The sequence below is a fragment of the Ooceraea biroi genome, chromosome 7, assembly GCF_003672135.1.
Source record: "Ooceraea biroi isolate clonal line C1 chromosome 7, Obir_v5.4, whole genome shotgun sequence".
In the NCBI taxonomy this organism is placed as follows: domain Eukaryota; kingdom Metazoa; phylum Arthropoda; class Insecta; order Hymenoptera; family Formicidae; genus Ooceraea; species Ooceraea biroi.
Genome location: NC_039512.1, coordinates 4,079,555 through 4,102,388, shown reverse-complemented (window position 1 = coordinate 4,102,388; position 22,834 = coordinate 4,079,555). Strand labels below are relative to the sequence as shown.

Below are 22,834 nucleotides of genomic sequence, written 5' to 3'. Positions count from 1 at the left end.
TGCCTTTGCTTCCAAAGAGTTTATTATGTAATATAACTTGTGCATGTAATTTCAAGGAAAATAAGTTGCTATGAAATTTATCCATATAGTTTTATGTTGTACGAAAAGATATCAAGAATATGTTTTGGCAATTAACATTATTTGTATTAAATATAATCATAGTTATAATTATAAATACATTTTTACATGCCTGCTTTAAAACATTGTTCTCGTCTAGAAATACATTGTATTTACTAGATATATTTCACTCGATATAACGAGTGCAAAAATAGTTTATATACATTTTCCATACAGCAGGAGAAACAGATAGTAATAATGCTCATAAACTAATGTCACGATGTTTTACTTTGATTTCGGTCCGATTAATATAAATCCTGCTACCATGGCAAAAATTGTGAATGCTTGAGCAGCAACACGCGTTCGCATCATATATTGTTGCATTTGTCTATTTCCTCTGTAAAAGTTGTAAAGTCCATAAGTCAGTGCTGCTGCAGTTCCAATACATCCTGGAAACATAATCAGTTGCTAAAACTCGCTTGTATTTCGCCAGATTTTTAATAATTTCTCAGTCTACATTATTATGCAAAAATATAATGCAGTACTGCTTCTATAAAAACTGCATACATTTTAACTGAATATTTTATTTCTTTTCAAAGCATATTGCATTTTGCACGTTCATTTAAATAAATTAAGAAAATTATATGAATTGGATTTAAAAGATCGGATTTTCACACGGCGAACGTTAGAGGTTAGTTTACCTATCGGTACGAATGGATTCTCGCGCGATTTACGTTTCGTCCTTTCAAGTATCGTCTCCTGAACATACGCGCTATCTAACTCTTCTCGTACTTGCAACCAATCTAACTCGTCAACCTTTGCATTAGACATATCCCTGATTGAAAATACTATTTTTCAAATGTACAAATTTTCATGTTTCTCAGATGTATTTTTAGTTCACCGATACTTTGAAAGTTCTGTGCCCCGGCGGCGCAGCATGCGCTCCATAGATTCATTGCTAAGCAGCCAATCAGAGAACTTCAATTGGACTCCCAAGCGGATAAGAGGAGAGGATTGGTTGAAGTTTGGTGAAATTCGGCAACTCACCGTGTGTATGCGACTTTATGTACGTGGTATAAACTCTCGACTCTCGAATCGGGGGTCAGTATTTGTCGTGTTGTCGGTATTGCTGTGAATATTATATATTTGAATACAACTTGCAATCCGCGTCTTTGATCTTGTTAGGTTAGAATACGCAATTCATTCGTATTGTGCAATAATCTGCATCGTTAGTTTCAAAACTTAACAATTCTTTGTTTATTTGATAAATACGTTCAATTATGGTGTGGGTGGTTAAGCCGATGATCGCTGATATGTACAATATGGTGACTATCAGCCAGTTCAGCATATCATCCGATTCGTATTATGGTTACGTGCCATGCTTCAAGCGTGAAGATCAGCAAGGTAATTGCGCAAATAGTTGCGATTACTTAACAAATTGATATTACTTGAAAATAAAAATTGTTGATTTCGGCTCTGTTAATAATCATAAATCATAAGTATGAAGAAAACACAGGTCCACATTTCTCACATTATTGCGTAATTTCAGAATCCCCATCAAGGCACGACTCCCGATTAGAAACCGTCGATAGTACTCAGCAATGCTGCTTCTGGCGATTGCAAAAGGAACAATTGCAAGAGCAACGATCGCTAGAGCAACAGGAGATGAGATTTTGTGGTCATAAGCGCAAGTTTTGTGATTATCTGTCGCGGGATCATGAACTAGCCATTCCACAAGTAAAAAAATGTCGAAAGGGTAATAGTAAATTCTTAAAATTCCGATATTTGGTATTTTAGCAATTTATCGTGGATTTTTTTGTGAGTTCGTTATAACAATATTTAAAATAATGTCTAACATATTATTTTATATTTAAATGATAAAACTTTTCACAGTGGATACTGTGAGATCTTTTTACATAAAGTTTGTGCATGTAGATGTAAAACATTTATTATATTTGAGCAAACAAGTGTCACAGAAACAGCGTTAGTAAGTTTAAACATTTCGTCACGTGCTTGCTGTTGCTCAGAGGGTCTACATACCACAATCTTTAGACAATGGCAGACAAACAATGGTGGTAGAATGTTCAAATTTATCAATTCTGTCTTTGCGACAATTATTTTGTTCAAATATTAACGTTATTATTTGTATTTGTGTTTCGATCAACTTTAATGTACTTTAATATAAAAAGGAAAACATAGATCCATTTAAAAAATCAAAGTTAGGATAGCAGAATCTCTGCAAATAGTAATTCTACAAAAAAAACGGCAATTTAGTAGCTATAGGTTATCTCAGCGAAAAGCGCATCTCAATATCTTTAATGATTCAGGGGATAGGTGTGTTAATACCTTAAGTGAATTATTCTGTATATGCGTATCCTCTACATGTGGATTTTGTAACTTGTTATTGATACATATCGTTCAATCCTTTAACATGTATTTGTAAATTTATATATGTTTACAGATATATGCTAGTATTAAGATTATTTTGAAGCTTAATGTGATTTCTGTGCAACCTTCTATATCACAGATAAATGATGTGCAATGGAAAGTAAAAATGCTGATACTTTTTCTCAAATTAGCGTATTCACAAGGAAAACTATGGAGGCGTTTATTTTTGCTCTCGATAGATTTTAGAAAAATTTTAAACATCTGAATATTCATGAAATATATATCCTAAATTTTTTACATAAAATCAAAATATCTAAAATCGAATCAGGATTGGAGAAAGACACCTCCATACGTTTCCCAGTTAGTAAGGTTTGATATTCTTGTATTGAGATATCGACAATGGATGATATAAAAAAGGACTGTTAAACTTAGGTGAAATTTTGTTTTCTTTCAGAGACCACAGCGATGTTTGTATCGCCTAGAATACAAGACATGGATTGGGATTGTGATTCAAATACTATGAGCACTAATCCAACTAATATAGTTAATTGCAGTACTTTAGAACAACAACCCTCATCAAGTACAGGCTGCTACCAGGTAGCAGGTAATTCTAGTTTGATAAGTAAACAAGATCATAATCATAGCGATGGTGATGTACTGAACAGAAGCAACATCGAGTATGAGAAGTTATTATTCACGACTCATGGTTGTTCTGTATACCATCACCAACGCGCACAGTTACTTGACAATCGTATGATAACAGAATTTTAAGAGACACATCCGACTAATCTGAGTTTCATATATTCATCTGACTACACCTACATTTCTATCTATATTTATATTTACATACTATATAAGTCATTACTTTGTACTTTTATGGAAGATAATAAATAAATACTTTTTTATGATTGAAAGGAAAGAAGGAAATTATGTTTTTTATCCTGCAAAGAAATTATTAAGCGCATCGAAAACGTTAATTAAAAATTTATGGATTCAATTCATTTTATATCGCCTTAAATTTAAGACGTGCAGAAGTAAATAAAATGTACGTTCGTAAGTACGTACAAATATGAAAAATTTATTATTTGTTATGGAATTATCTACAAGAATGTGCACGTATTATAACGCGTGCTATTTAACTGCATACTACATTTGATATTTATGTTTGTGATGTTTTTTTTCTCGTAACTTTAAAAAGTACATTATCTTCTGCAATGCTTTCAAGTGTTAGATTTATATTGTCTCTGGGAATTTTAATAAGTGATATTTTTATGTGCTAAAATTCCTAAAATAGAGAACAAAGTCTTCTATTCAATATTAGAGATTGTACGCTGGACAAGAAAAGTAATATAAACCCAGCATAAATGAACAAGCCGTTATGTACACGTGTTAAACGCATTCGCGCGCATGCGCCTTTACGTCAAAATACAGGAATTGTGGAAGTGAGAGACCAGAGAGACTGATATACGTCTACACCGTGATGTATTCGGCAGTGTCGAGTTCCGTTAACAATATTTAGTATTGCATATATCGTTGTAAATTACTCGTTTAAATCAAATTCCGATGAGAAAAATGAGAAAAATCATGCAATCAAAATAACCTTGCATTTTATATCAAGTATTGTTGTCCAAATAGACATAGGGAGAAATGAATCTACGAGACTTGAGGTAAGTTTTCTTTTAGAAAGAACGACGTTTATATTTTCTGACAACAAGTACAAATGCTCGTAGATCGAAAATATGATTTCATTTCTGTTAACGTTGATTTAATTGGATATGCAATTAATAATACAATATACAGTAACAATTAAATTAGTTGGAGTAATCTTTAAATAACCTTCATCAATGAGTAAAGATTCCTATTGGACAGTGTGTAATTCTAGTTTGACAAGTAAACTAGTAATTACACTTTTTCTCTCTCTCTCTCCCTCCCCCACATCAAATCTTTTCTCCAAGACGGATGGGATAATGTGTAATGTCATTCAGTATCCCATATTGTCCTACATAACTTTGCACTGTTCTGTAAGGAGTGAAATATATGCAGGACATTCAAAAGTGTCCATACGAATTAATGTTATACACATATATTATATATATTAATGCATGGTGGAATTGTAGACCTTTATTTGTCTCTAGTTTACTTTTATGCTGACTTATGTGTGGACTTGTAAATGCAAAAATGAATACAGAGGAAGTAATAGAAGAATTGATACAAATCGGCATCAAAATGCGCTCGCATTTGAATGAATGTGCTGAACAAAGAGATAAAGAAGCATTGATTATAAAACACATTAAGCGGTTTGAAAATGTCGGAGCAAAAGTTCATGATTTTCAGAAAGGTAATTTTTATTTAGATAATTATATAGAGAAAATACTTTTTGCATGTTTCTATTTTGCCAATTATAATTTCTGTGATAAATCATTTTAACGTCATTTATTGTGAGCAATCAAATAAAATGATAATAAAATACTTTATTATAGTCATCAAAACATATATGTAATAATGTATGTATATTTTGTTATATATACATATATATTTATATTACAGGCTTAGAATGGTTTAACGTGTCGGAAGGTTTATCACTGACGCAGCATCTAAAAGGAAAAATAGTGCTTTTGGATTTTTTTACTTATTGCTGTATCAATTGCATGCATGTTTTAGCCGAATTGGAAGAAGTCGAGAAAAAGATTTCGATAGAGGATGGTCTTGTTGTGGTAAGTGCAATGTGTTTGTTGTAAGAACGAAAAATTATAAACTTTGATACATTGATAGCTAGCTCGAATTTAGTATCCAACTCCAATTAATAATTATTTGTTTTACAGGTCGGAATTCATAGCGCAAAGTTTACCAATGAACGTAGCTCGAAGAATGTCTTATCTGCTGTGCAGAGATACAACATCCTGCATCCTGTGGTAAATGATGTATCGCTTAGAATGTGGCATGATATGGGAATTACATGCTGGCCTAGTCTCGTCATGTTAGGTACGATTGTTTTTGTCATATTGCATCGTTACAAAATTTAAGATTAATGCATACGTATGTTATTTAAGTAAAATTTGGAATATAAAATATAAATATATTTCAGGACCGAGTGGTCAGCCGTTGTTTGTTCTCGTGGGCGAAGGTCACAGAGATGAAATACTTTTATATGCAAAAGTGGCAATAGCGCACTTTAAGTCCCTAAATCAGATGTCGAATCACAGTCTTCCACTAAAGCCGGCGCATCACCTTTTACCATCTTCGAAGGATGGCTTGTTGTTTCCCGGCAAAGTAGCAATTCTTTTGTCTGAGCAAAGGACGAAGCTTGTCATATCGGATAGTGGCAACAATAGAATTTTAATCACCAGCGAACACGGCGAAGTGGAGGATGTTGTAGGTGGGTACAACCAGGGTTTCAAAGATGGTGACTTCAAAACTGCCCGATTCAATTCGCCTCAAGGTGTCTGCGTCCACAACAACGTAGTCTACGTAGCGGACAATAATAATCACGCCATCAGGAAAGTAAGAAGAAGCACTTGATTATTTTTATTGTCGCGCTCGTATGAAATGTGAATTCGCTTTTCCTATTTTCAATCACTTTTGTAGATAGATCTGACCGAAAAGAGTGTATCTACCGTAGCCGGTACTGGATCGCAAGGCTGCGATCGTTCCGGTGGAAAACATGCTACCGAGCAGGCTTTATCGTCTCCCTGGGATGTGGCAGTCTATAATTATCAGCATGAAGGTACCACCGTGCCAGTCTTGTTAATCGCGATAGCGGGTACTCATCAGATCTGGGCGTTATTTTTGGAAGATACGATTTGGTGGAAGGAGAAGTAAGACATTGCTCGTTTATACAATCTAATTTAGTATGACGTTTTATTTTTTTTATTTCTTATTATTTGTGACATGTGAGGTTTAACTTCATGCACTCCTTAAACGATACTGCCTTAGAAAGTACACAGCGGGCACGTGCGTTGCAATTGTCGGAAGCGGCCGAGAGGAGAACCGTAACAACAATTACCCTCACGCCGCTGGACTAGCACAGCCTTCTGGCCTTGTGGTCGTTCCGGAATACAAAATTGCATTTTGGGCAGACAGCGAGAGCAGTGCTGTTAGACGGTTGCACTTGGACAACGGTCGAGTGTCCGCCGTTTGCGGGGGGGATAAAAATCCAATGGTTTGTCCAACGACAAATAATTTCCATTTCCTGCTTTGTCATTCCATCTTTGCATGCTCGAGTCAATATGTGTGCCAACTTTTATTCAAGATTACAGTGGAAAATCTTGATGATTATTTCATCAGACGTTTTAGATTAAATTTATGTCGTAGAACTTACACGCTTTCGGCGACGTAGATGGGAAAGAGTATTCGGCGAAGCTTCAGCATCCACTGGGCGTAGCGTGGGATCATCGGGAGAAACGGATTTACGTAGCGGACACTTATAATCATAAGATTAAGACTGTAGATACTCTGACGGGATACTGTAAGACGTTATTCGGTGACGGAAAACCCGATCGTACTGTTTCGGTAAGTCCCGTTACGTTCTTTGCCGAAAAATAATATCGCGAATATTGTGCAGATATTTAACTGCTAAAATAATTGTTTAGTTTAATGAACCGAGCGGTCTTGCCGTAAGCCCGGATGGCAATATTTTGTACGTAGCGGATACCAATAATCACGCCCTCAAGATTATTGATTTGAAAAGTGAACAGATCTCAACTGTAAGTACATACTTCAGCATCGGAGAATTATTTTCATGACGTTTAGCTTTATTTATGAGTTACTGTACATTTTGTATATTGCATTAATATGTAAATCTTGCTAATCTAATTTGATCTTTTAGCTAACTATCTCATCGAGACGCGAGTCAAATAGAAACATCGACGGCGCGTTCACTTTTGATACAGCAGTTAATACGCGCGGTGGAGAGCTAAGTGTATCGTTCAATGTCGCTTTTTCGAACGATCTGAAATTGAATGAAGACGCTCCGCAAGAGTGGCACGTGTCCTTACCCGTAAATACGTGGGCAGCGAGCTCGTTGAGAGGTAGACTGTCGACGCCCGTGTCGATAAAGCTTTCCGAAGGTGAGGAGCCCAGTCAGTTGTACATTACATTAAATATAATGGCTTGCACGAAGGATACGTGTGTACCATTAAAATTATCCGTGATATTTAACGTCCATCGACAACCTGACGCACCAGCAGTCGTGGTTGAAGAGAAGACACTTGTTGTTGAGAAGCAATTGTAAATTTTATTCACCATGTTGTTCATATTATATTCACTTGCTTTTAGTTTTATGGTTCTTTTCGATTTCCCTTAATGCAGTTGCATTTTATTCGTTATACTAGCAGGCGGCTGCCTGGCAAAACTCGTTATTCTTAAAGAAATGTAATTAAAACAATAAAGGAGTTGACTATAATTGTACTCGATTATTCCACGATTACGTCTGCTTGCGTAATTTTAGATAGAATGGCATTATTTTTAAATTATACTTTACCTTCGCCACCAATTCTCCGTTTCATCTTCCGGCGGTAACGTTGCAAAATCCGCCGCACCCGATTGCCAGTATTCGTGTAACCATGCTTGGTCGCCGGTTGGCTCCGACCAGCCTTTTCGACAATTTCTCTTTATCCATGTACTTTCTGCCGTCGTTGGAATCTTGATTATCTTTGCAATTTTTCAGCAGTTACGTGACTAATTTCACAAACAGGACATAAACACAGTATTTACATCCCGGCTCGCTATCGCTGAACGGTATTTTTACTTTTTTGCAATTACGATAGGATGTTACGCAATTGCTGCGTGGATCAAAGATTCCGGAACCGGTGTCGTAGCAGAACGGGGGAATAATTTTAGTGGGTTGGTCGTTGGTTCTTAATACTCTGCCGCCTGGTCTCAATCCGTTCACTATGCAATTGTAAAACCTAGAATGGTTCAGTCCACGCATGTTTTTTGCAGTTGGATTAGTTGGAGATGCAGATAGGATGAATTCTTATTTTTATTATTTATTCAGACACTGCTAACCGCCTCTCTGGGAATATGCAATAATTCCATCCTTCTTCCTGATACGGCAGACCATCCGCGAATGTATAACGCCTTTGTTCCATTTTTCCGCGCTTCCAAGTGCCATCCATTATTTGTCCACGTGGCCAGTACATGCTTCCGTGACCATGAAGCATACCATTCCGATATTCTCCGTCTAATACAACCCCTGCAAAATACAAAATAAAATCGACGCACCATTAAATAATATATTGGCGCACTTTACAGTCTTATCATATATTTAAACAAATTTAATTTTTGTAGCAGTTGAGCTTGATTAACCGTGAGGTGTGACATATCTGCCAATGCCTGTCTTGTCAATCGCATTCCACGTTCCCTCGTACCCGCTTCCGCTGATAAATCGAGTTTCTCGTAATAACTCAGTTTCATTCCGTCCCTGTTTATCATCACTTTCAGGCATTTTTTTATCGTTCGACCAGTCCATATTATGTTTATATCTGTAATCGAATATTGCAATGACAATCCGATCTTTTCTCCATGTTTGTCGCTACTTTACTGTTAATCGCGCTTTATTGTTTAATTACGAAAATTCGAACAAGTGCGATGAATGCATATAAAGAAGAAGAAGAAGAAGATACACAAGCCAGCATCAACTTCTCCTTCCGAAGCCATCATTAACCGGCACTTGTTTATCCTTACAGGATGGCCTCGTTTTGTCTGGTATTCCGGATGATCTCGGTTGGCTCGCAACCGTCTCGGTTTGGCACACGGATGTGCAAATAACAGACAGACATGCAGAGGCACACACGCGTCTCGAATTCGAGAACGCGCGATAGAATGGCAATAGGTCGATGGGGCATATCGTGCATTTTTATGTGTGTGTTCACGTGCACGTAACTAAATCAGATTTTGGAGGAGCGCGGTTTCTATCCGTATTCTTAACACGACTGGACAACGGCGCGGAGACCGTTATGTCTCTCGTATTTCTATGAGATACCCGTGCCGCATGTACTACTGTTATGTGTCGAAAAGTGGTACATTCCGGTATATGTGCCGAGAAATATTCGCGCGCGCTCGCTCGCTCGCAGAACAGAGCAGAGATGTCGGAACGAGATATCGCGGGTATCCCGGCTTAAGGGGGGAGCTTGCTTTAGAACGTTGAAAATAAGGTATAATTTTACGAATTTTTTTGGAGAAACTACAGCGGATCATTATAAAACTTTGATGCATTTATTAGTACATGTTTAAAGATAAAAAAAATTATTTTTTTATTTGAATATATCGCCTGTAGAGGTCGTCCTGGAGGCATCTTATTGTAAATTGGTGAGCATTCTCCTGCCTCCAAATTTTATCCAAACTGAAAAGTTGAAATATTTTCTTGTTATTTATGAATTCCCATCGTCGATGAACCTTTAATATTCATAAAAACATTAAGTTAAACAATTATTTTTGCATGAAAAAGTTCAAAAACTTTGCCTAAAAATCGTACTTTTGTGTTCTAAGCTCCACCATTTTGGCACTTTTCAACTTTTTTCTTCTCTCTTTGGTTCATCGACGATGGGAATTCATAAATAACGAGAAGATATTTCAATTTTTCAGTTTAGACGAAATTTGGAGGCAGGAGAATGCTCAGCAATTTGCAATGCCGGCGACGCGGCTGCACTAAGATTTCTCCAGGACGACCTCTACAAGCGATATACTCAAATCAAAAAATAATTTTTTTATCTTTAAACATGTACTAATAAATGCATCAAAGTTTTATAATGATCCGCTGTATAGTTTCTCCAAAAACAATTCGTAAAATATACCTTATTTTCAGCGTTCTAAAGCAGGCTCCCCCCTTAAATTGCTGCAAACCCCGATCGAGTCCGCCGATTATTATCGATGCGCTAGATCGAAAACGGTCGGCTTCTTTTTCGGGCAGATGCACCGGTGCACCTCTGACGTCCCGGAATGGTCGGAAGAGCGATACGAATCGCGAAACAAATCGGTGATACGATAGCCCGAGAGACAAATCGCCGGTAGACCGATGATAAATCGGAGCGGATTGCCGCGCAAAGCCAGCACGCGATCAAGCACGCTGCAAAATATCGCGATCGTTTCTCTCACGATTCTGCGTTATGCGGTTCCGTCGAGCACGGAAAATATAATCGCATGCTCTGCTTGTACATACGTACGATCGTACATCGCGCATCTCGATTAACGTTTCTATTATATAACATAGATTCGACGACGCGTTGGGCGAATCGGAAAAGGCGATTACACCAGTCAGTCGTCGTCTCGGGACGATGCTCCCTCCGGAGCAACGATTCCAGCTACGTAATCTGGAATGTCGTGTTAGCTCAGCCGAGCGTGACACCTCCGCCGTACACCGCCGGGGAACCTCTCACGCACCTGAGAATTTCTCGCAGATACACGGCGCGAACTTGGTACCCCTTTTTCTCCCGGTCGTTATCGCATTCTCATATACGTGTGCCGCGTCGCACGGGGGTAGGAAAGAAATCCTCCGGAGAAATCTCCTCCCCGGAGTCGCGGGTGTGACCGGCGCCGCTTCCCCCCTGAATTTCTGTAAGAAGCAAAAATAAAAAAAAAGAAGGAAACCGGAAGTGAGGCGTCGAGGATTCTCTCGAGGGTGACCAGAACCGCGCGCCGCTTCCCTCCTGAATTTCCGTAAGAAGCGAAAATAAAAAAAAGGATGAAACCGGAAGTGAGGCGTTGAGGAGCCTCTCGAGGTCGACGCGAGGTCGAATTCGACGATCACGATTATCGGCCGTTGCCGATGGCGCGTTTCGTGCTCGAGAACGAAATGTGAAATCGGTGGTAAGGGAAATAGGTCGGATTGGCGGATAGTTAGCGGCGCTCGTTCTCGCGTTCCCCTTTCCCGTGCTACTCCCAGCTGCCCCCGACGACGACGTGAAATTCGTCGATAGGTAACCGTTGGATAAGCCTTAATCCGGTGTGGCGTGGCGTGGCGTGGCGGTACCGTTGTCTTGGTAAACAGTGGGTTACGGATGGACAGTCGTGCAAGTGGGACGGCTGTTTGTTAACCCGTGCATGTTCGACGTTCACAGAAACTTAAGCAGACGTAGTCGCGCGAGAAACGAGAAACGGGTTTTGCCACGCGAGTACGGATCCCGCCTTCCCCCTTCCCCCGCTCGCCCCCCGGGTCGCTGTCAAACCTAAATCTATCGTTTTGCTCCTCTCGCTCCACTTCGGCTCGGCCGAGCAATCGGTGGACGGTCACGGGCGGATACTTTTTAATAAGTCCGCACATTGTCATGCGACGTGTGCACCGCCTCGTTACAACGACTTACGAGTTCCTCTTCCGGAGCGTTCGAGGAATACCATGAGCGTCGTTCATGAATGAGCCACGCGGAGCCCGCGTTCGATACGCGCGGCGCGTCGTCGCGTCGCCTCGCCGCTCGAACGAACAATTTGTTCCCCTTTCGGAGGATTTTCCAGGAGCCGCCGCCGGCGCGTTCCTGCGGTGCCCCTCATGCGCGGCTCATTACTTGGCTTTTTCACAATTGAATACGTCATGCACGCGACTCATTCGGTCGATGTACCGTTAATCGCCGCGCGAATCGTCCCGGCTTGCGGCGGCGTTTGGCTCGCGCCGCGCGCGTTTGTCGTTTGCCTGAAAAATATATTCGCAAAACCGCCGCGCTTTTTGCACAGCTATGTATCTCTGCCCAGCGATCCGCGAGTCCGACGCTCCGCGGCCGTGCACGCGGCGGCGCCGCACCGGCCAGCATTTCCGGTCTTTACTCGGCGCTTCCGTCGTCGCGCTCCGTGGATCGCGCGACGCGATAATGGGAGACGAAGTTGATGAAACGTCGCGATTCACCGATGCGACGACGACGACGATGACGCGTCAATACGTTATCTCCGACTCGTCATCGAGGAGGATGACAAGCCGAAGAAAACGACGGAGGCTTCCTCCGCGGATCTGTCCCGCGACGTTCCTCCGATTTCCGCTTGCCGCTCGGATCAGCTCGCGATGTCCGATGTAAGAGAGGAGGAATGCGCGCGTACGTACACGCGCACGCACGGTCACCTGTTTCCGCGTAATCCAGTCCATCCGACGACGACGTCTCACGAGAGGCGAGAGAGGCGAGTCCTTTCTCTGTCTTACCCTTCAAGAGCGTCTCCCCTCCTTATTTCTTCTGCCTCTTGTTCCGCTGCGCTCGTCCCAGCGAAGGATCCTACCTTGCAGTACGTGTTTATCCAGGGTATAAGACGGCAGAAGCGGCCAAGTGGCGTAGGAAGAGAAGCGAGTGTCAAGCGGCGATCGCGAGCGAGCGGACGGGAGGGAACACGAGAAAAGCCCTTGCAGCCGAAGAAAAGGGAAGAGTTCGCGGAACGCGCTCCGTAATCTTCGCCGAGGCTCGGAGGTCGCTACACCGGCGAGTCTGACAGCAAGGTCGACCGCAAAATAGTTTCAACTGCTAAACGTCCTTGATCCCTTAACGAAGAAGGGAAGAAGGAGGGAGAGAGAGACGCGGCCGGACGCAAGAGAAGATTAACTGAAGGGGGAAAAGGGATAGACCTGCGGCGCGTCACGCGCTGGCGAATCGGGGAATCGCCGGACACTCTCGTCGCACGTCCGATATATTTCTCTTTTTCGAAGCTCATTACGAGCAGCCGATAAAAGATCGTATCGTGATACACTGGTGATATCGAGTTCCCGTGCGCACCATCGCCGTCGCCGAGTTTTGCCGGATATTGACCGAGACCGCTTCTCTTCTCGGCAGGATTAAATGATATTTTCAAGAGGTCTGCCTTCGTTTCCAAAGTGTGAGTGGCTTATTGCAATGTTAATTGCGGAGTTAAGTTACCGCTTTATTATTCTTATCCCTCCCTGCAATTAGGATCCTGCGACTAACTATATCGTAGAATAATTCTATACCACAAACGCGCAGAAGAAAAGGGGAAGAGAGAGGAGTCGGACGCGTCGGGTTTACGTACGACGTACTCGCGATTTTCTTGCGTCGGGATACAAAGGTCTCTTAGGAGCCGAAGAGTGCGCTAATTGCGTCTAATGACGCTCGTCCAGCGGATTTATGTACGGGGCAAAGCGCGGAGGTAACTGGACGACGAAAAACCGGTCGCCGAGATCGATGATGTGTAGCGGCCAAGTAAGAAATTGGAGAAGGTTCGGTGACCTATCTCTCTTTCCTCTCCTCCGCTTATTTTTCTTCGCGCGGTATTGTGGACGCGGCGGCTATTATCCGGTTTGCGTCTGCGTGTACAATTTTCGTACCGTGCAGATATGTACTTCTCATGATTTATCTCTCCCCTGTAGCTTCTTGCAAAATATCCTTTTCCCATTAAGTGCATTAAGCACCGCCATGTGCACGATGTGTGCGTGCGCGTGATTCTGAACGCGCAGATGTGAGAGATGTAAAAACGGAAATGATTCGTGATGCACGTAGGCTCGCCGGCCACGCAATGCGATCTGCCTTCAATCCCGGCATGTCTTCTCGTTTCCAGAAAATCGCAAATTATCATGTGGCTGCAACGATTACGCTGGCTGCTGCCAGCATTAATCGTGTCTTGGCTGAATCTGCAGCTAGGTGCGGCTTTACCGGCTCACGACGAGCGCTTGCACGTGTCTGCGTTTGATCCTAGGTCAGTATCACACGAGAAATCTCTTCTAGATGTTGGCTTTTGTGTCAGTCATCATAAAATTACGTGTACGCGTGAAGTGTGCGCGTACACCTGTATACCTGGAACAGAGCATGCATTAATAAAATTAGCGTTCATCAAAGTAACACGTAGAGTAGAGAATAGAAGTGTAAGATAATACGGAGTAATAGTAATAAAATAGTATTTTAAATACAAATTGCGTTTTGTGTGGGAAAGATGAGGTGGATAAGAAGAAGGATGAAAAATATGGGGCTCTTATTAACGACATCGCGATCGATCTTTCAAGCTGTCAAACAACGGCGATTTTAACGGGCAAGCTAATTAGAAAAATTATTGAGTTGTAACATATATTCGTCCCGTTGTTTTTAATGTTTTTAATAACGAATATATGTTAAAATTCAATCTTTATTATATTGGAGCACGCATTGAACTCTGTTCCAATTTTAAGCACGTCTTTGTTAATATACCATTAATATTGAATTGTTTATCAAGTTGAACTTAAAATATTTTGAAGGACGGGCTCATCGGAAAATAACTAACAATACACTAATTTATTTCGTACCTTCGTTACATATATTTCAATACACATTACGTTCAGTTTTACGAGAAGCAATGCGTTAATTTATTTGTGCCTCGAGGCAGGATACACATTCGAGTAGACACTGAGTAGCACAGATGACGATAATATCCTCGATGGCTCTTTGTGCGTTTACAGTGCAGCTACTTCGTCAATTATCCGCGAAGACTACAACAAACGTACGCATCCTCCGGGTGGCAAAAACAACACGCAGCCCAGCCACAAACTGGTCCCTTCCCCAGCCGGACTTTTGCGGCCTGACAAGTTTCAGTTTTATACTTACAACGACAAGGGTGATATGATTACGCGGCAGATGACCGTTCAGGAAATTCAAGGTCTCATCGCTGCAGGTGGCGCGGATCATATCGCGATGGACAGGCAAGAGCCTCAAAAAGCCGACGATGTTCTGACAGGTGGCAAAAAGGTTGGTTTACAGTTTTTGTGTTTTTATTTTTGTCACTATAAATAGATATAATAGAAGAATAAATAGATAATAAAATTATAGATTGGTAATAAATAAAAAAATTGATTTCGATTTTACTCAATATAAAATATTATATTTTATACAATATTAGGATATATGCAAAAAACTTATCTAATCAGATAAAATAGATATTCAAATAAAATAAAAAGATAAGATAAAAGCTTCTCTTACATAAAATTGTCTGTGAAAATGCTGCAAACGAAAATATACGTAATAACGATATTTTTACACAGATTTTCAAATTACAGATTATGTGTTGTATGGATATGTAGATTATACATTTCGATGAAATGCAAAACAAATAAGAACGTAGAACCAATGAGAGCTAACGGAGCTGTCACGATCTCGTTTACAGATTTAATACATTCCACGTCGCATTTTAGGTCATGGATGTAGTACAGAAGGTGCAGAATGTATTGAAGAGCGCACTCGACAAGCCACCGACCTTAACGGGTTCGATACCGAAGATTCCAGAACATGCAAACGTCGAGTGGAGCAATATTCTACCTTCGATTCTATCCGGCGAGGCGGACGCGATTTCCCCAAGCAGCGAATCCGATCAGCTGTCGCTTAAGCATACAACGGAAAAGATCAAAGGAAGTGGCGTCGTGTCGTCGACCGAGAGCTCGTCCAATATTGGTATGACCACGGTGTCGAAAAATCCGACGAGGAAGCCGGTGATGCCGGATATTCAAACAAACGCGTATGCTGGTTTCACTAATAATCTGCAGAAACCTCACCACAGTCATCATGCGCAGCAAACAGCCGGCGCTATCTCGGAGAAACCGATGATTCCGGTCCCAGTAATCACTTTGACGGAACAGAAGTTGTCCACGTTGCAGTCCACTGTTACCGAAAGTCCCGTTTTCCAAATGCTCAGTGTGATCCCAGTCGAAGCTACCGAAAGTGCTCATAAGAAGGGTCAGACCGAATCGTCCGCGGTTGCTCCAAGTGCCGCCACTGTCCGAGTACCTCCTCAGACCGCAGGGTCTGGACAAGGCGAACAGTTCGTGGAACTAACTCTATCGAAAGTACCTGAAAGTACAACGGTTTCGCAATTGAGTAGCACGAAACAGACGATCGCGAATCTCAATAACAAAATAGGCCAAGTCTCGACGATCTATTACTCGATGACGCCGGGTACGTCCGCGGAGTCTTCCACTGCTGCTGGAAAGGAGACTGTAACGCACAATGAGCCCAGCGAGGTGACAAACATTGCTGACAAGACGTCTTCTTCGAACGCAACTTACGTTCTTATACCGAGCAAGAACAATACGGGGCTATCGGAAGATGTTTCATTAGCGCCTGACGTTACGAAAGAGTCTCAAGTGAACGGAACGCGCGATGATGAAGTAGTCCCGCAAACTAATGCTACTGCCTTAGGACCACTCTCTCACGCCTCTCGAAAGCCTATAGGAGTGACTAACAAAATTGCGTCGTCGTCGTCCACACTCGCATCTGCTTCGGGAATCGAGGCCACGACCGGTTCAACTTCGTTGCTCATGGACCGTCTCGGTGAAGATTCTCCGATGGTTACGAAAGAATCGTTAAGCTCGGTTACGGCAACATACACGGAACATCACCTTAATCCTCAGTCGACCGAATCTTTGATGCCGATGGAACCGTTACCCACGCAATTAATCGATTCATTCTCGAGCGTAATGAGCCAAGTTTCGGAAGTGAAACCGTCCGTATTATCTTTATCGCCTACATTGGACGGTGCGCCGCAGATACCGATCATGAATATCAATTACGGTCAAAGACATAGTAATGTATCCGACCCGGACAAAATCGGTACGAATGCAAATACAGATTTGCAGCAGGATCGTCTTACATCTCACGACGCGGTCATGGATGAGAATACCACAGAACGCACCGCTAGTTCACAAACTTATGCAGCTGTTACGAAAACTACAAGAGCTCCGTTGCAGGACATCACTACTCGAATTATTGACTCTCCTACTACTCAACGATCTACCATGGCAGCGATGGATATCACGAAATCTGGAATCAATAACTCTTCTGCCAACTCTCAGATTACCGTGATAACATCAACAGCTTCAACGGTGGTCGAAGCGATAAGCAACAAAGTAACGGGCAGTAATGCAGTCACGACATCAGCTGGATTAAATACTTCGCCCGATACTTCGCAATCAACAACGCATCCGTCGGTTCCACTTGAGAAGACTCAGAACGCTTCGCTGGAAAAAGATCACACCAAAACTGCCGCTGATGCAGCTTTGGAGAAACATGTTACCGATAAGATCACATCCGTGAAAGTTCCTGTTACTTTTACGATACTTGACGTAAATAAAACTCAGTCGACCACTGCATCGAGCGATGCAAGTGAATCCTCGAGTAATACGTTGACTAACGGATATTTGGATAATACTCTTACAAATCTAAACTGGAGTAATCCAGTATCTGCTATCGATCAGGTATTGAATGTTGCACCATTACCACCCAATATGCCTTCAATTGAGTCGATTGCTTTACCAAATGACACGTCGAAGCTAGCAGCTAGTGTTTTAGCGAGCAGTCTTATAGCCGGATTTACGACAAGCACCTCGGAAAGATCACCTATCGAAGAAATTAACAAGAATCAAGTGACTAAGAACGCATCAACGCAGAGTACACATACGGTACGACCAACGATTTCATCGAACGTAACGAAGCTTGCGGGATCCACCGAGAATGTTACTCAAATGTACGAAAAAAATGCGGAACATATTGTAAATGAAGAATACCAGAAAAAGAAAAATATTACACACGTGCAAGCATCAATGCAGAGACCCGCCTTAACAGATCCAGCTGGAAATGACGCGTTAAAATTAACAGGGACGAAAGAATCAAATAATGCGTCACAGTCAACTAAACTGAAGAATGATAACGAGAAAATGGGAGATTCTACGAAAGGCTCATTGTCTCCTACGCCGAATAGATTTGCAAATGTTAGTGATGAAAAGCATGATACCGCACAAAATGTTAGCGTGGGGGCTGTTACCATGAATCTCGGGCAATTGTCAACGATGAACGATACGCAATCTAATGTCAATAAAACTCTTGATGCAAGTTTTAATCAAAATAAAAAAGGAGACAAGATAAAGACTACAGAAGCACCTATTAGAACAGATGTAAGTCCCCAGTCACCAGTTAAAATCGTACTAATCGACTCGATTAATACAAATGATAGAAATTCCGTTAACATATCGGGTCATGTAAAGAATAGTTCAAAAATAGAAGCGTTAGACAAAAATAACGGATCCATCAATGTCTCGTCAGCGACGAAGGAAGTTATCGAAGTTCACTCTGCTAACGAATCTAAATCCGAGCTGCATAGCCATAAGAATAATATAACAAAGAACTCCACTGCTTCAAATAGCCCGCTCCACGCAACAATCTTGCCAGATAGAAATTCTACCAATTCTGCGTTTGCACAGAACTCCAAAATTAATAATGCTGCCGTCTATAAACATAAAGATAATACGTCAATGTCGCATACTGCGATCAATAATCATACGGCAGTAACGTCTCGAACACCCGTGCAAAATAACGAGGATGATAATGAGAGTACTTCATCTTCTTCTTTGTCTATGCAAAAAGACAGTCCTGTTCATAAAGACGTAAATAAATTAAACAATACAAGTGGAAACAAGGAGCAGTTATCCCGACCGATTTTCGTTAATGGCACAAATAATTTGAGTTCTGCCAATAATACGTCAAATCAGAATAATAAAGATACTCTTTTGCAGCAGACTATACCGATGAATAATGCGAGCATTTTTGAATCATCAGCGAAGAATACATCAGCGCAGACTCACAGTCAGTTGAATAATACGGAGAGCAAACCTGCGTCTCTGAAACATTCGGAGACTTCTCCGAAGCCGGAGGTAATACGTCTACAACTATCAACACTGCCACCGACTATTCCGATCCGTCAGACACCGAAACCTACGATAACCCATAAGCCTCTGGAGAAGTCTGACGCTTCAAAGACTGATACTGTCAAAGACTCAAACGTGGAGAATAAATGGACGCTCATATCGCAACAAGTTCCTCCAGGTCCCATGACAAAAGTTCCGAAGCCACCGAAAATACCGAAGCCAACAAGGAAACCAGTTAGTTCCGGTCAGACACCATCATCGAACGTGGACGAAAATAATAACGTACGTTCTCCAGGAGCTGAAACGGCGACGCATCAACAGGATGAGTCTTCGGCGCAGTCCATATTGCCGCTGGGTGCGTCCCAGAGTGCGAATGGTTTGGATATCAGCACAAGATACACGAGCGCCGATATCGTAAACTTCGCTAAGCTATGTAACGAGTTGGCTTTGAATTTCTGGGTGGCCACTAACAAGGGCCTGAGCACTGCACGATCGCTGGCCCTGTCGCCGTTCGGGATGACCAGTTTGCTGGCGATGATCTTCTTGGGTGCTCGTGGACCGACGTCCGATCAAATGAACGAAGTACTCAGGCTGGACGACGTGGCCACGTTTAATCCGCATTTAGTGTTCCAGAATATAACCGACACGGTGAGTTTAGCCAGGGGTCAGGGCATCGCGAACGCCGCCTTCGTCCGTGAGCTGTTCGCTGACAAAATGAAAGTCAGGAAGCTCATGCCTTTCTACAAGGAACAGGCCCAGCAATTTTATGAGGGCCTCGTGACCGAAGTGAATTTTGCCACCATCAGCGATCTCGTTCGCAGAAGGACGAATCTATTGATCAGGAAGCAGACTGGCGGCAGGATAAAGGACTTTGTCAAGACGAATACGGTGCCGTTAAGGTCACCGTTAGCGGCGCTTTCCGCCAACGTATTTCAGACCGATTGCAACAGCACACTGACCAGCTCTATTGGTAGAGACGGTGAATTGTACTTTGCGGTCTCACCAGCTGTTAGGCAGAGGAAACTCGTTCCCGTTCCAGCTACTACCTGGCGATCGGGTGTACTAGCTGGCTATGAACCCAGCATCGACGCTACTGCGGTGGCTCTCGGAGGAAGCGATAAATTAGTTTCGACGATATTTGTATTGCCAGGCCAGCAGGGTCATACCGCACCAGGCGACACGCTGGATCGTCTCGAGCAGCGTCTCGTCAGAAACGCATTCCGCGACGGAGCCTGGAACAAGCTTCTTAAGGTTTTGATACCAAGAAGCGGTTTGGAGTTGCAAGTTCCTAAATTCAGTCATAGATCCGTTGTTAACGCCACTGCTGCCTTGAAGAGAATGGGTCTTGACGAGCTCTTCTCAGGCAACGCCGACTTCAAAGGTATCAATGGCGTGGGTCACCGTCTTCATTTGGCTGATGTATTGCAGGTAAGAATATCTTGTTTGATTTGCACTAATGCAAATTATATTCATTCGCGTACGTTTGCATACAATACAATTTCCGCTTTAACCGATTCTCAATGAGAACTCGATTATAATTCGATATTTTGTCCGCAGATGAACTTGTTCAGTACCTGCGGCGATGAGAATATCCTTGGCGGTCGACATCACGTGGAAACGTATCCCGCAAGTCCGTTAAGGAGAAACGTCAGGCGACAAATGGAAAATACGGACAACTTCGCTGAAGACGATACGTCGAAGCATAGTGGGGTATCGCCACAAGAGGACTACATAAATTCATTCTACGCGGATCAGTTGCACACGGCTCGTGGAGAGATTGAATTCTACAGGGAATCAAGGCAGCTTCCTAGAGCATCACTGGAGAGACCGAGATTGAAACTCGATAGACCCTTTTTATATTTCGTTCGACACAATCCTTCCGGTATAATATTACACATGGGCCGTTTTAATCCCCGATTATTGCCCTAAACGAAGGCTCGACAATTCTTCATTGATTGCCATTAATTCGATCCTGTTTTCCTTTTATTCGCCTTATACACTGTTTCATATCTCGGGAAAACAGCCGACTCTTGATGCATTGCTCAAACGACTTTCCTCCTATTCGGCGTCACAATGCAGTGTCGCACACGACTCACTGTATTCGAACAGTGGAAATAGGATATTTTATGCTCTTGCATGTTCTAGAAAATTTGTAAACAATTTCGCTTAGAGTTACTTATGTATTAACTTTATCTGTCTTCGCTCAGAGCGGAGTAATTAGCGCGATATCTTGCACCGATATCGTTTGCCCCATGCTAATATATGTAAAACAAACTCAATGAAACACACCTCGACATGGATCGTATTACTTTATGAGGGATATTTAGGGAGTGGTTAAACGCATTTCATTATTTTTAAATAACAGACTGAGGAACGAAAGAAAGGAAGATGACACGAAAAAGAAAGATCTTAATCGCGGTCCAAATGGTCATTATTTTCCTTTGCGAATGACGATTAATGCGATCATTAAACACAAGCTTTCATCGAGTGTCAATAATCTATTTGGACCCTGATTGACATTGCGCATTCATTTAATACAATTAATGATTGTGATACGAAGGAGCGTTAAATTTTTGTACATTTTGTAGAATTAATCTGCTAGAATACGCGTTTATTCCACATATTATGTATCAAGAATCGTTGAATTTGTAATTTCTTCACGGTCAAATGTCGATTGGACTACGCGTTGAATAAACATGTCATTCTCGTTCGTTTTTCTTGTTTTTGCAGACAACTCCACACAAGTTTACTGTTTGGGCATTACAGTACATACGAATGTAAGATAAGGATGCTATGTTATGCTGATATCGCGCAACATATTATAACTATAATAATAGTACCCGAAGAATTTCATGCATTTCATTACGTTGTACCTGTGCTGTTACATTAACATCGATACAATCTCCGACGAAACACCGATTTACGTGATGATACGTGAGCGCGTCGCAATTAAATCACCATATATACATCACATAGACAGGTATTATCATTATTGATATAATTTGCTACTTGTTACATTTATAAGCTGTACACACCTTCATCAATAATAAGGCATACGGCAGTGCTTATAATTCTTTTATATATATATATATATATATATATATATATATATATACAGGGTGTCCCGGGTTTTAACCGACAAACTGCGGGAGCATATTCTACTAGTGGAAATAAGAAAAAATTCTTATATCGAGTTTGCTTAGAAATGCTTTATTACAAAGTTATAAACCAATATTGAAAAGAAATATGAGATAAGTAACAACGGATTTTTTCGCAAAAATAAAAATTATCTACGCAATGATTTAGTGACGCATTTCAAAATGTTGTCCTTGCACATCGATACAAGCTAGACATCGACGTAGTACAGAATTTGTTACAGTACGACATTCCTGAAAATTTTGTTGCATCTCAGTAACTGAATTAGTAATTCGTTGCTTTAAATCTATCTGGTACTCTCCTGTTAGGAAATCTACGTTGATACTCTCGTACGGCAGCTCGTGCATTTCCGTCACAGAATCCGTACACGAAATGAATATCGGTGTATTCCTCATTTGAAAACACTTTTGGCATTCTGATAGTAATTGCTAGTTGACACGACGATTGAAATCTAACAGCTACTCTTGTGAAAGTAACAATCATACTGAATCGTTTCAACATAGTGAACATGAATACATGTGAATACACGTAACATAAACATCTTCGACCTTCCAAATTCTACACTATGTTCCGTTGTTACTTATCTGATATTTCTTTTCAATATTGGTTTATAACTTTGTAATAAAGCATTTCTAAGCAAACTCGATATAAGAA

General features: G+C 41.5%; 5 protein-coding genes across 6 annotated transcripts; 3 read left to right on the top strand and 2 right to left on the bottom strand.

The window, feature by feature from the left end:
- Positions 1–4: 4 nt before the first annotated feature.
- On the bottom strand, positions 5–982 carry LOC105277570 (HIG1 domain family member 2A, mitochondrial). The gene is made up of 2 exons (XM_011336008.3): positions 759–982; positions 5–506 (listed from the first exon to the last, which is right to left on the bottom strand). The coding sequence occupies exons 1-2, from the start codon at positions 886–888 to the stop codon at positions 343–345; spliced, it is 294 nt and encodes a 97-aa protein (XP_011334310.1). The 5' UTR covers positions 889–982; the 3' UTR covers positions 5–342.
- A 158-nt stretch (positions 983–1,140) lies between these two features.
- Positions 1,141–3,364, top strand: LOC105277571. Its single transcript, XM_011336009.2, has 3 exons — positions 1,141–1,461; positions 1,607–1,813; positions 2,900–3,364. The coding sequence occupies exons 1-3, from the start codon at positions 1,338–1,340 to the stop codon at positions 3,214–3,216; spliced, it is 648 nt and encodes a 215-aa protein (XP_011334311.1). The 5' UTR covers positions 1,141–1,337; the 3' UTR covers positions 3,217–3,364.
- Positions 3,365–3,888: 524 nt separating this feature from the next.
- On the top strand, positions 3,889–7,843 carry LOC105277588 (NHL repeat-containing protein 2). Its single transcript, XM_011336037.3, has 10 exons — positions 3,889–4,112; positions 4,581–4,783; positions 4,993–5,159; positions 5,268–5,427; positions 5,531–5,946; positions 6,031–6,260; positions 6,379–6,604; positions 6,757–6,954; positions 7,035–7,148; positions 7,271–7,843. The coding sequence occupies exons 2-10, from the start codon at positions 4,600–4,602 to the stop codon at positions 7,673–7,675; spliced, it is 2,100 nt and encodes a 699-aa protein (XP_011334339.1). The 5' UTR covers positions 3,889–4,112; positions 4,581–4,599; the 3' UTR covers positions 7,676–7,843.
- Positions 7,738–13,775, bottom strand: LOC105277587 (MORN repeat-containing protein 5). Its single transcript, XM_011336036.3, has 5 exons — positions 13,694–13,775; positions 8,752–8,927; positions 8,452–8,638; positions 8,192–8,351; positions 7,738–8,094 (listed from the first exon to the last, which is right to left on the bottom strand). The coding sequence occupies exons 1-5, from the start codon at positions 13,768–13,770 to the stop codon at positions 7,921–7,923; spliced, it is 774 nt and encodes a 257-aa protein (XP_011334338.1). The 5' UTR covers positions 13,771–13,775; the 3' UTR covers positions 7,738–7,920.
- LOC105277586 (bromodomain-containing protein DDB_G0270170) lies at positions 12,492–21,735 on the top strand. 2 transcript variants are annotated; one of them, XM_026971558.1, is made up of 5 exons: positions 12,492–13,227; positions 13,924–14,061; positions 14,795–15,080; positions 15,524–20,452; positions 20,582–21,735. In XM_026971558.1, exons 2-5 carry the CDS (start codon positions 13,940–13,942, stop codon positions 20,951–20,953), a joined length of 5,709 nt encoding a protein of 1,902 aa, XP_026827359.1. In that variant the 5' UTR covers positions 12,492–13,227; positions 13,924–13,939; the 3' UTR covers positions 20,954–21,735. The 2 variants fall into 2 exon arrangements, with proteins under 2 accessions (XP_026827359.1, XP_026827358.1); XM_026971557.1 differs by lacking the exon at positions 12,492–13,227 and having other exon boundaries at positions 13,838–14,061.
- The last annotated feature ends 1,099 nt before the right edge of the window (positions 21,736–22,834 follow it).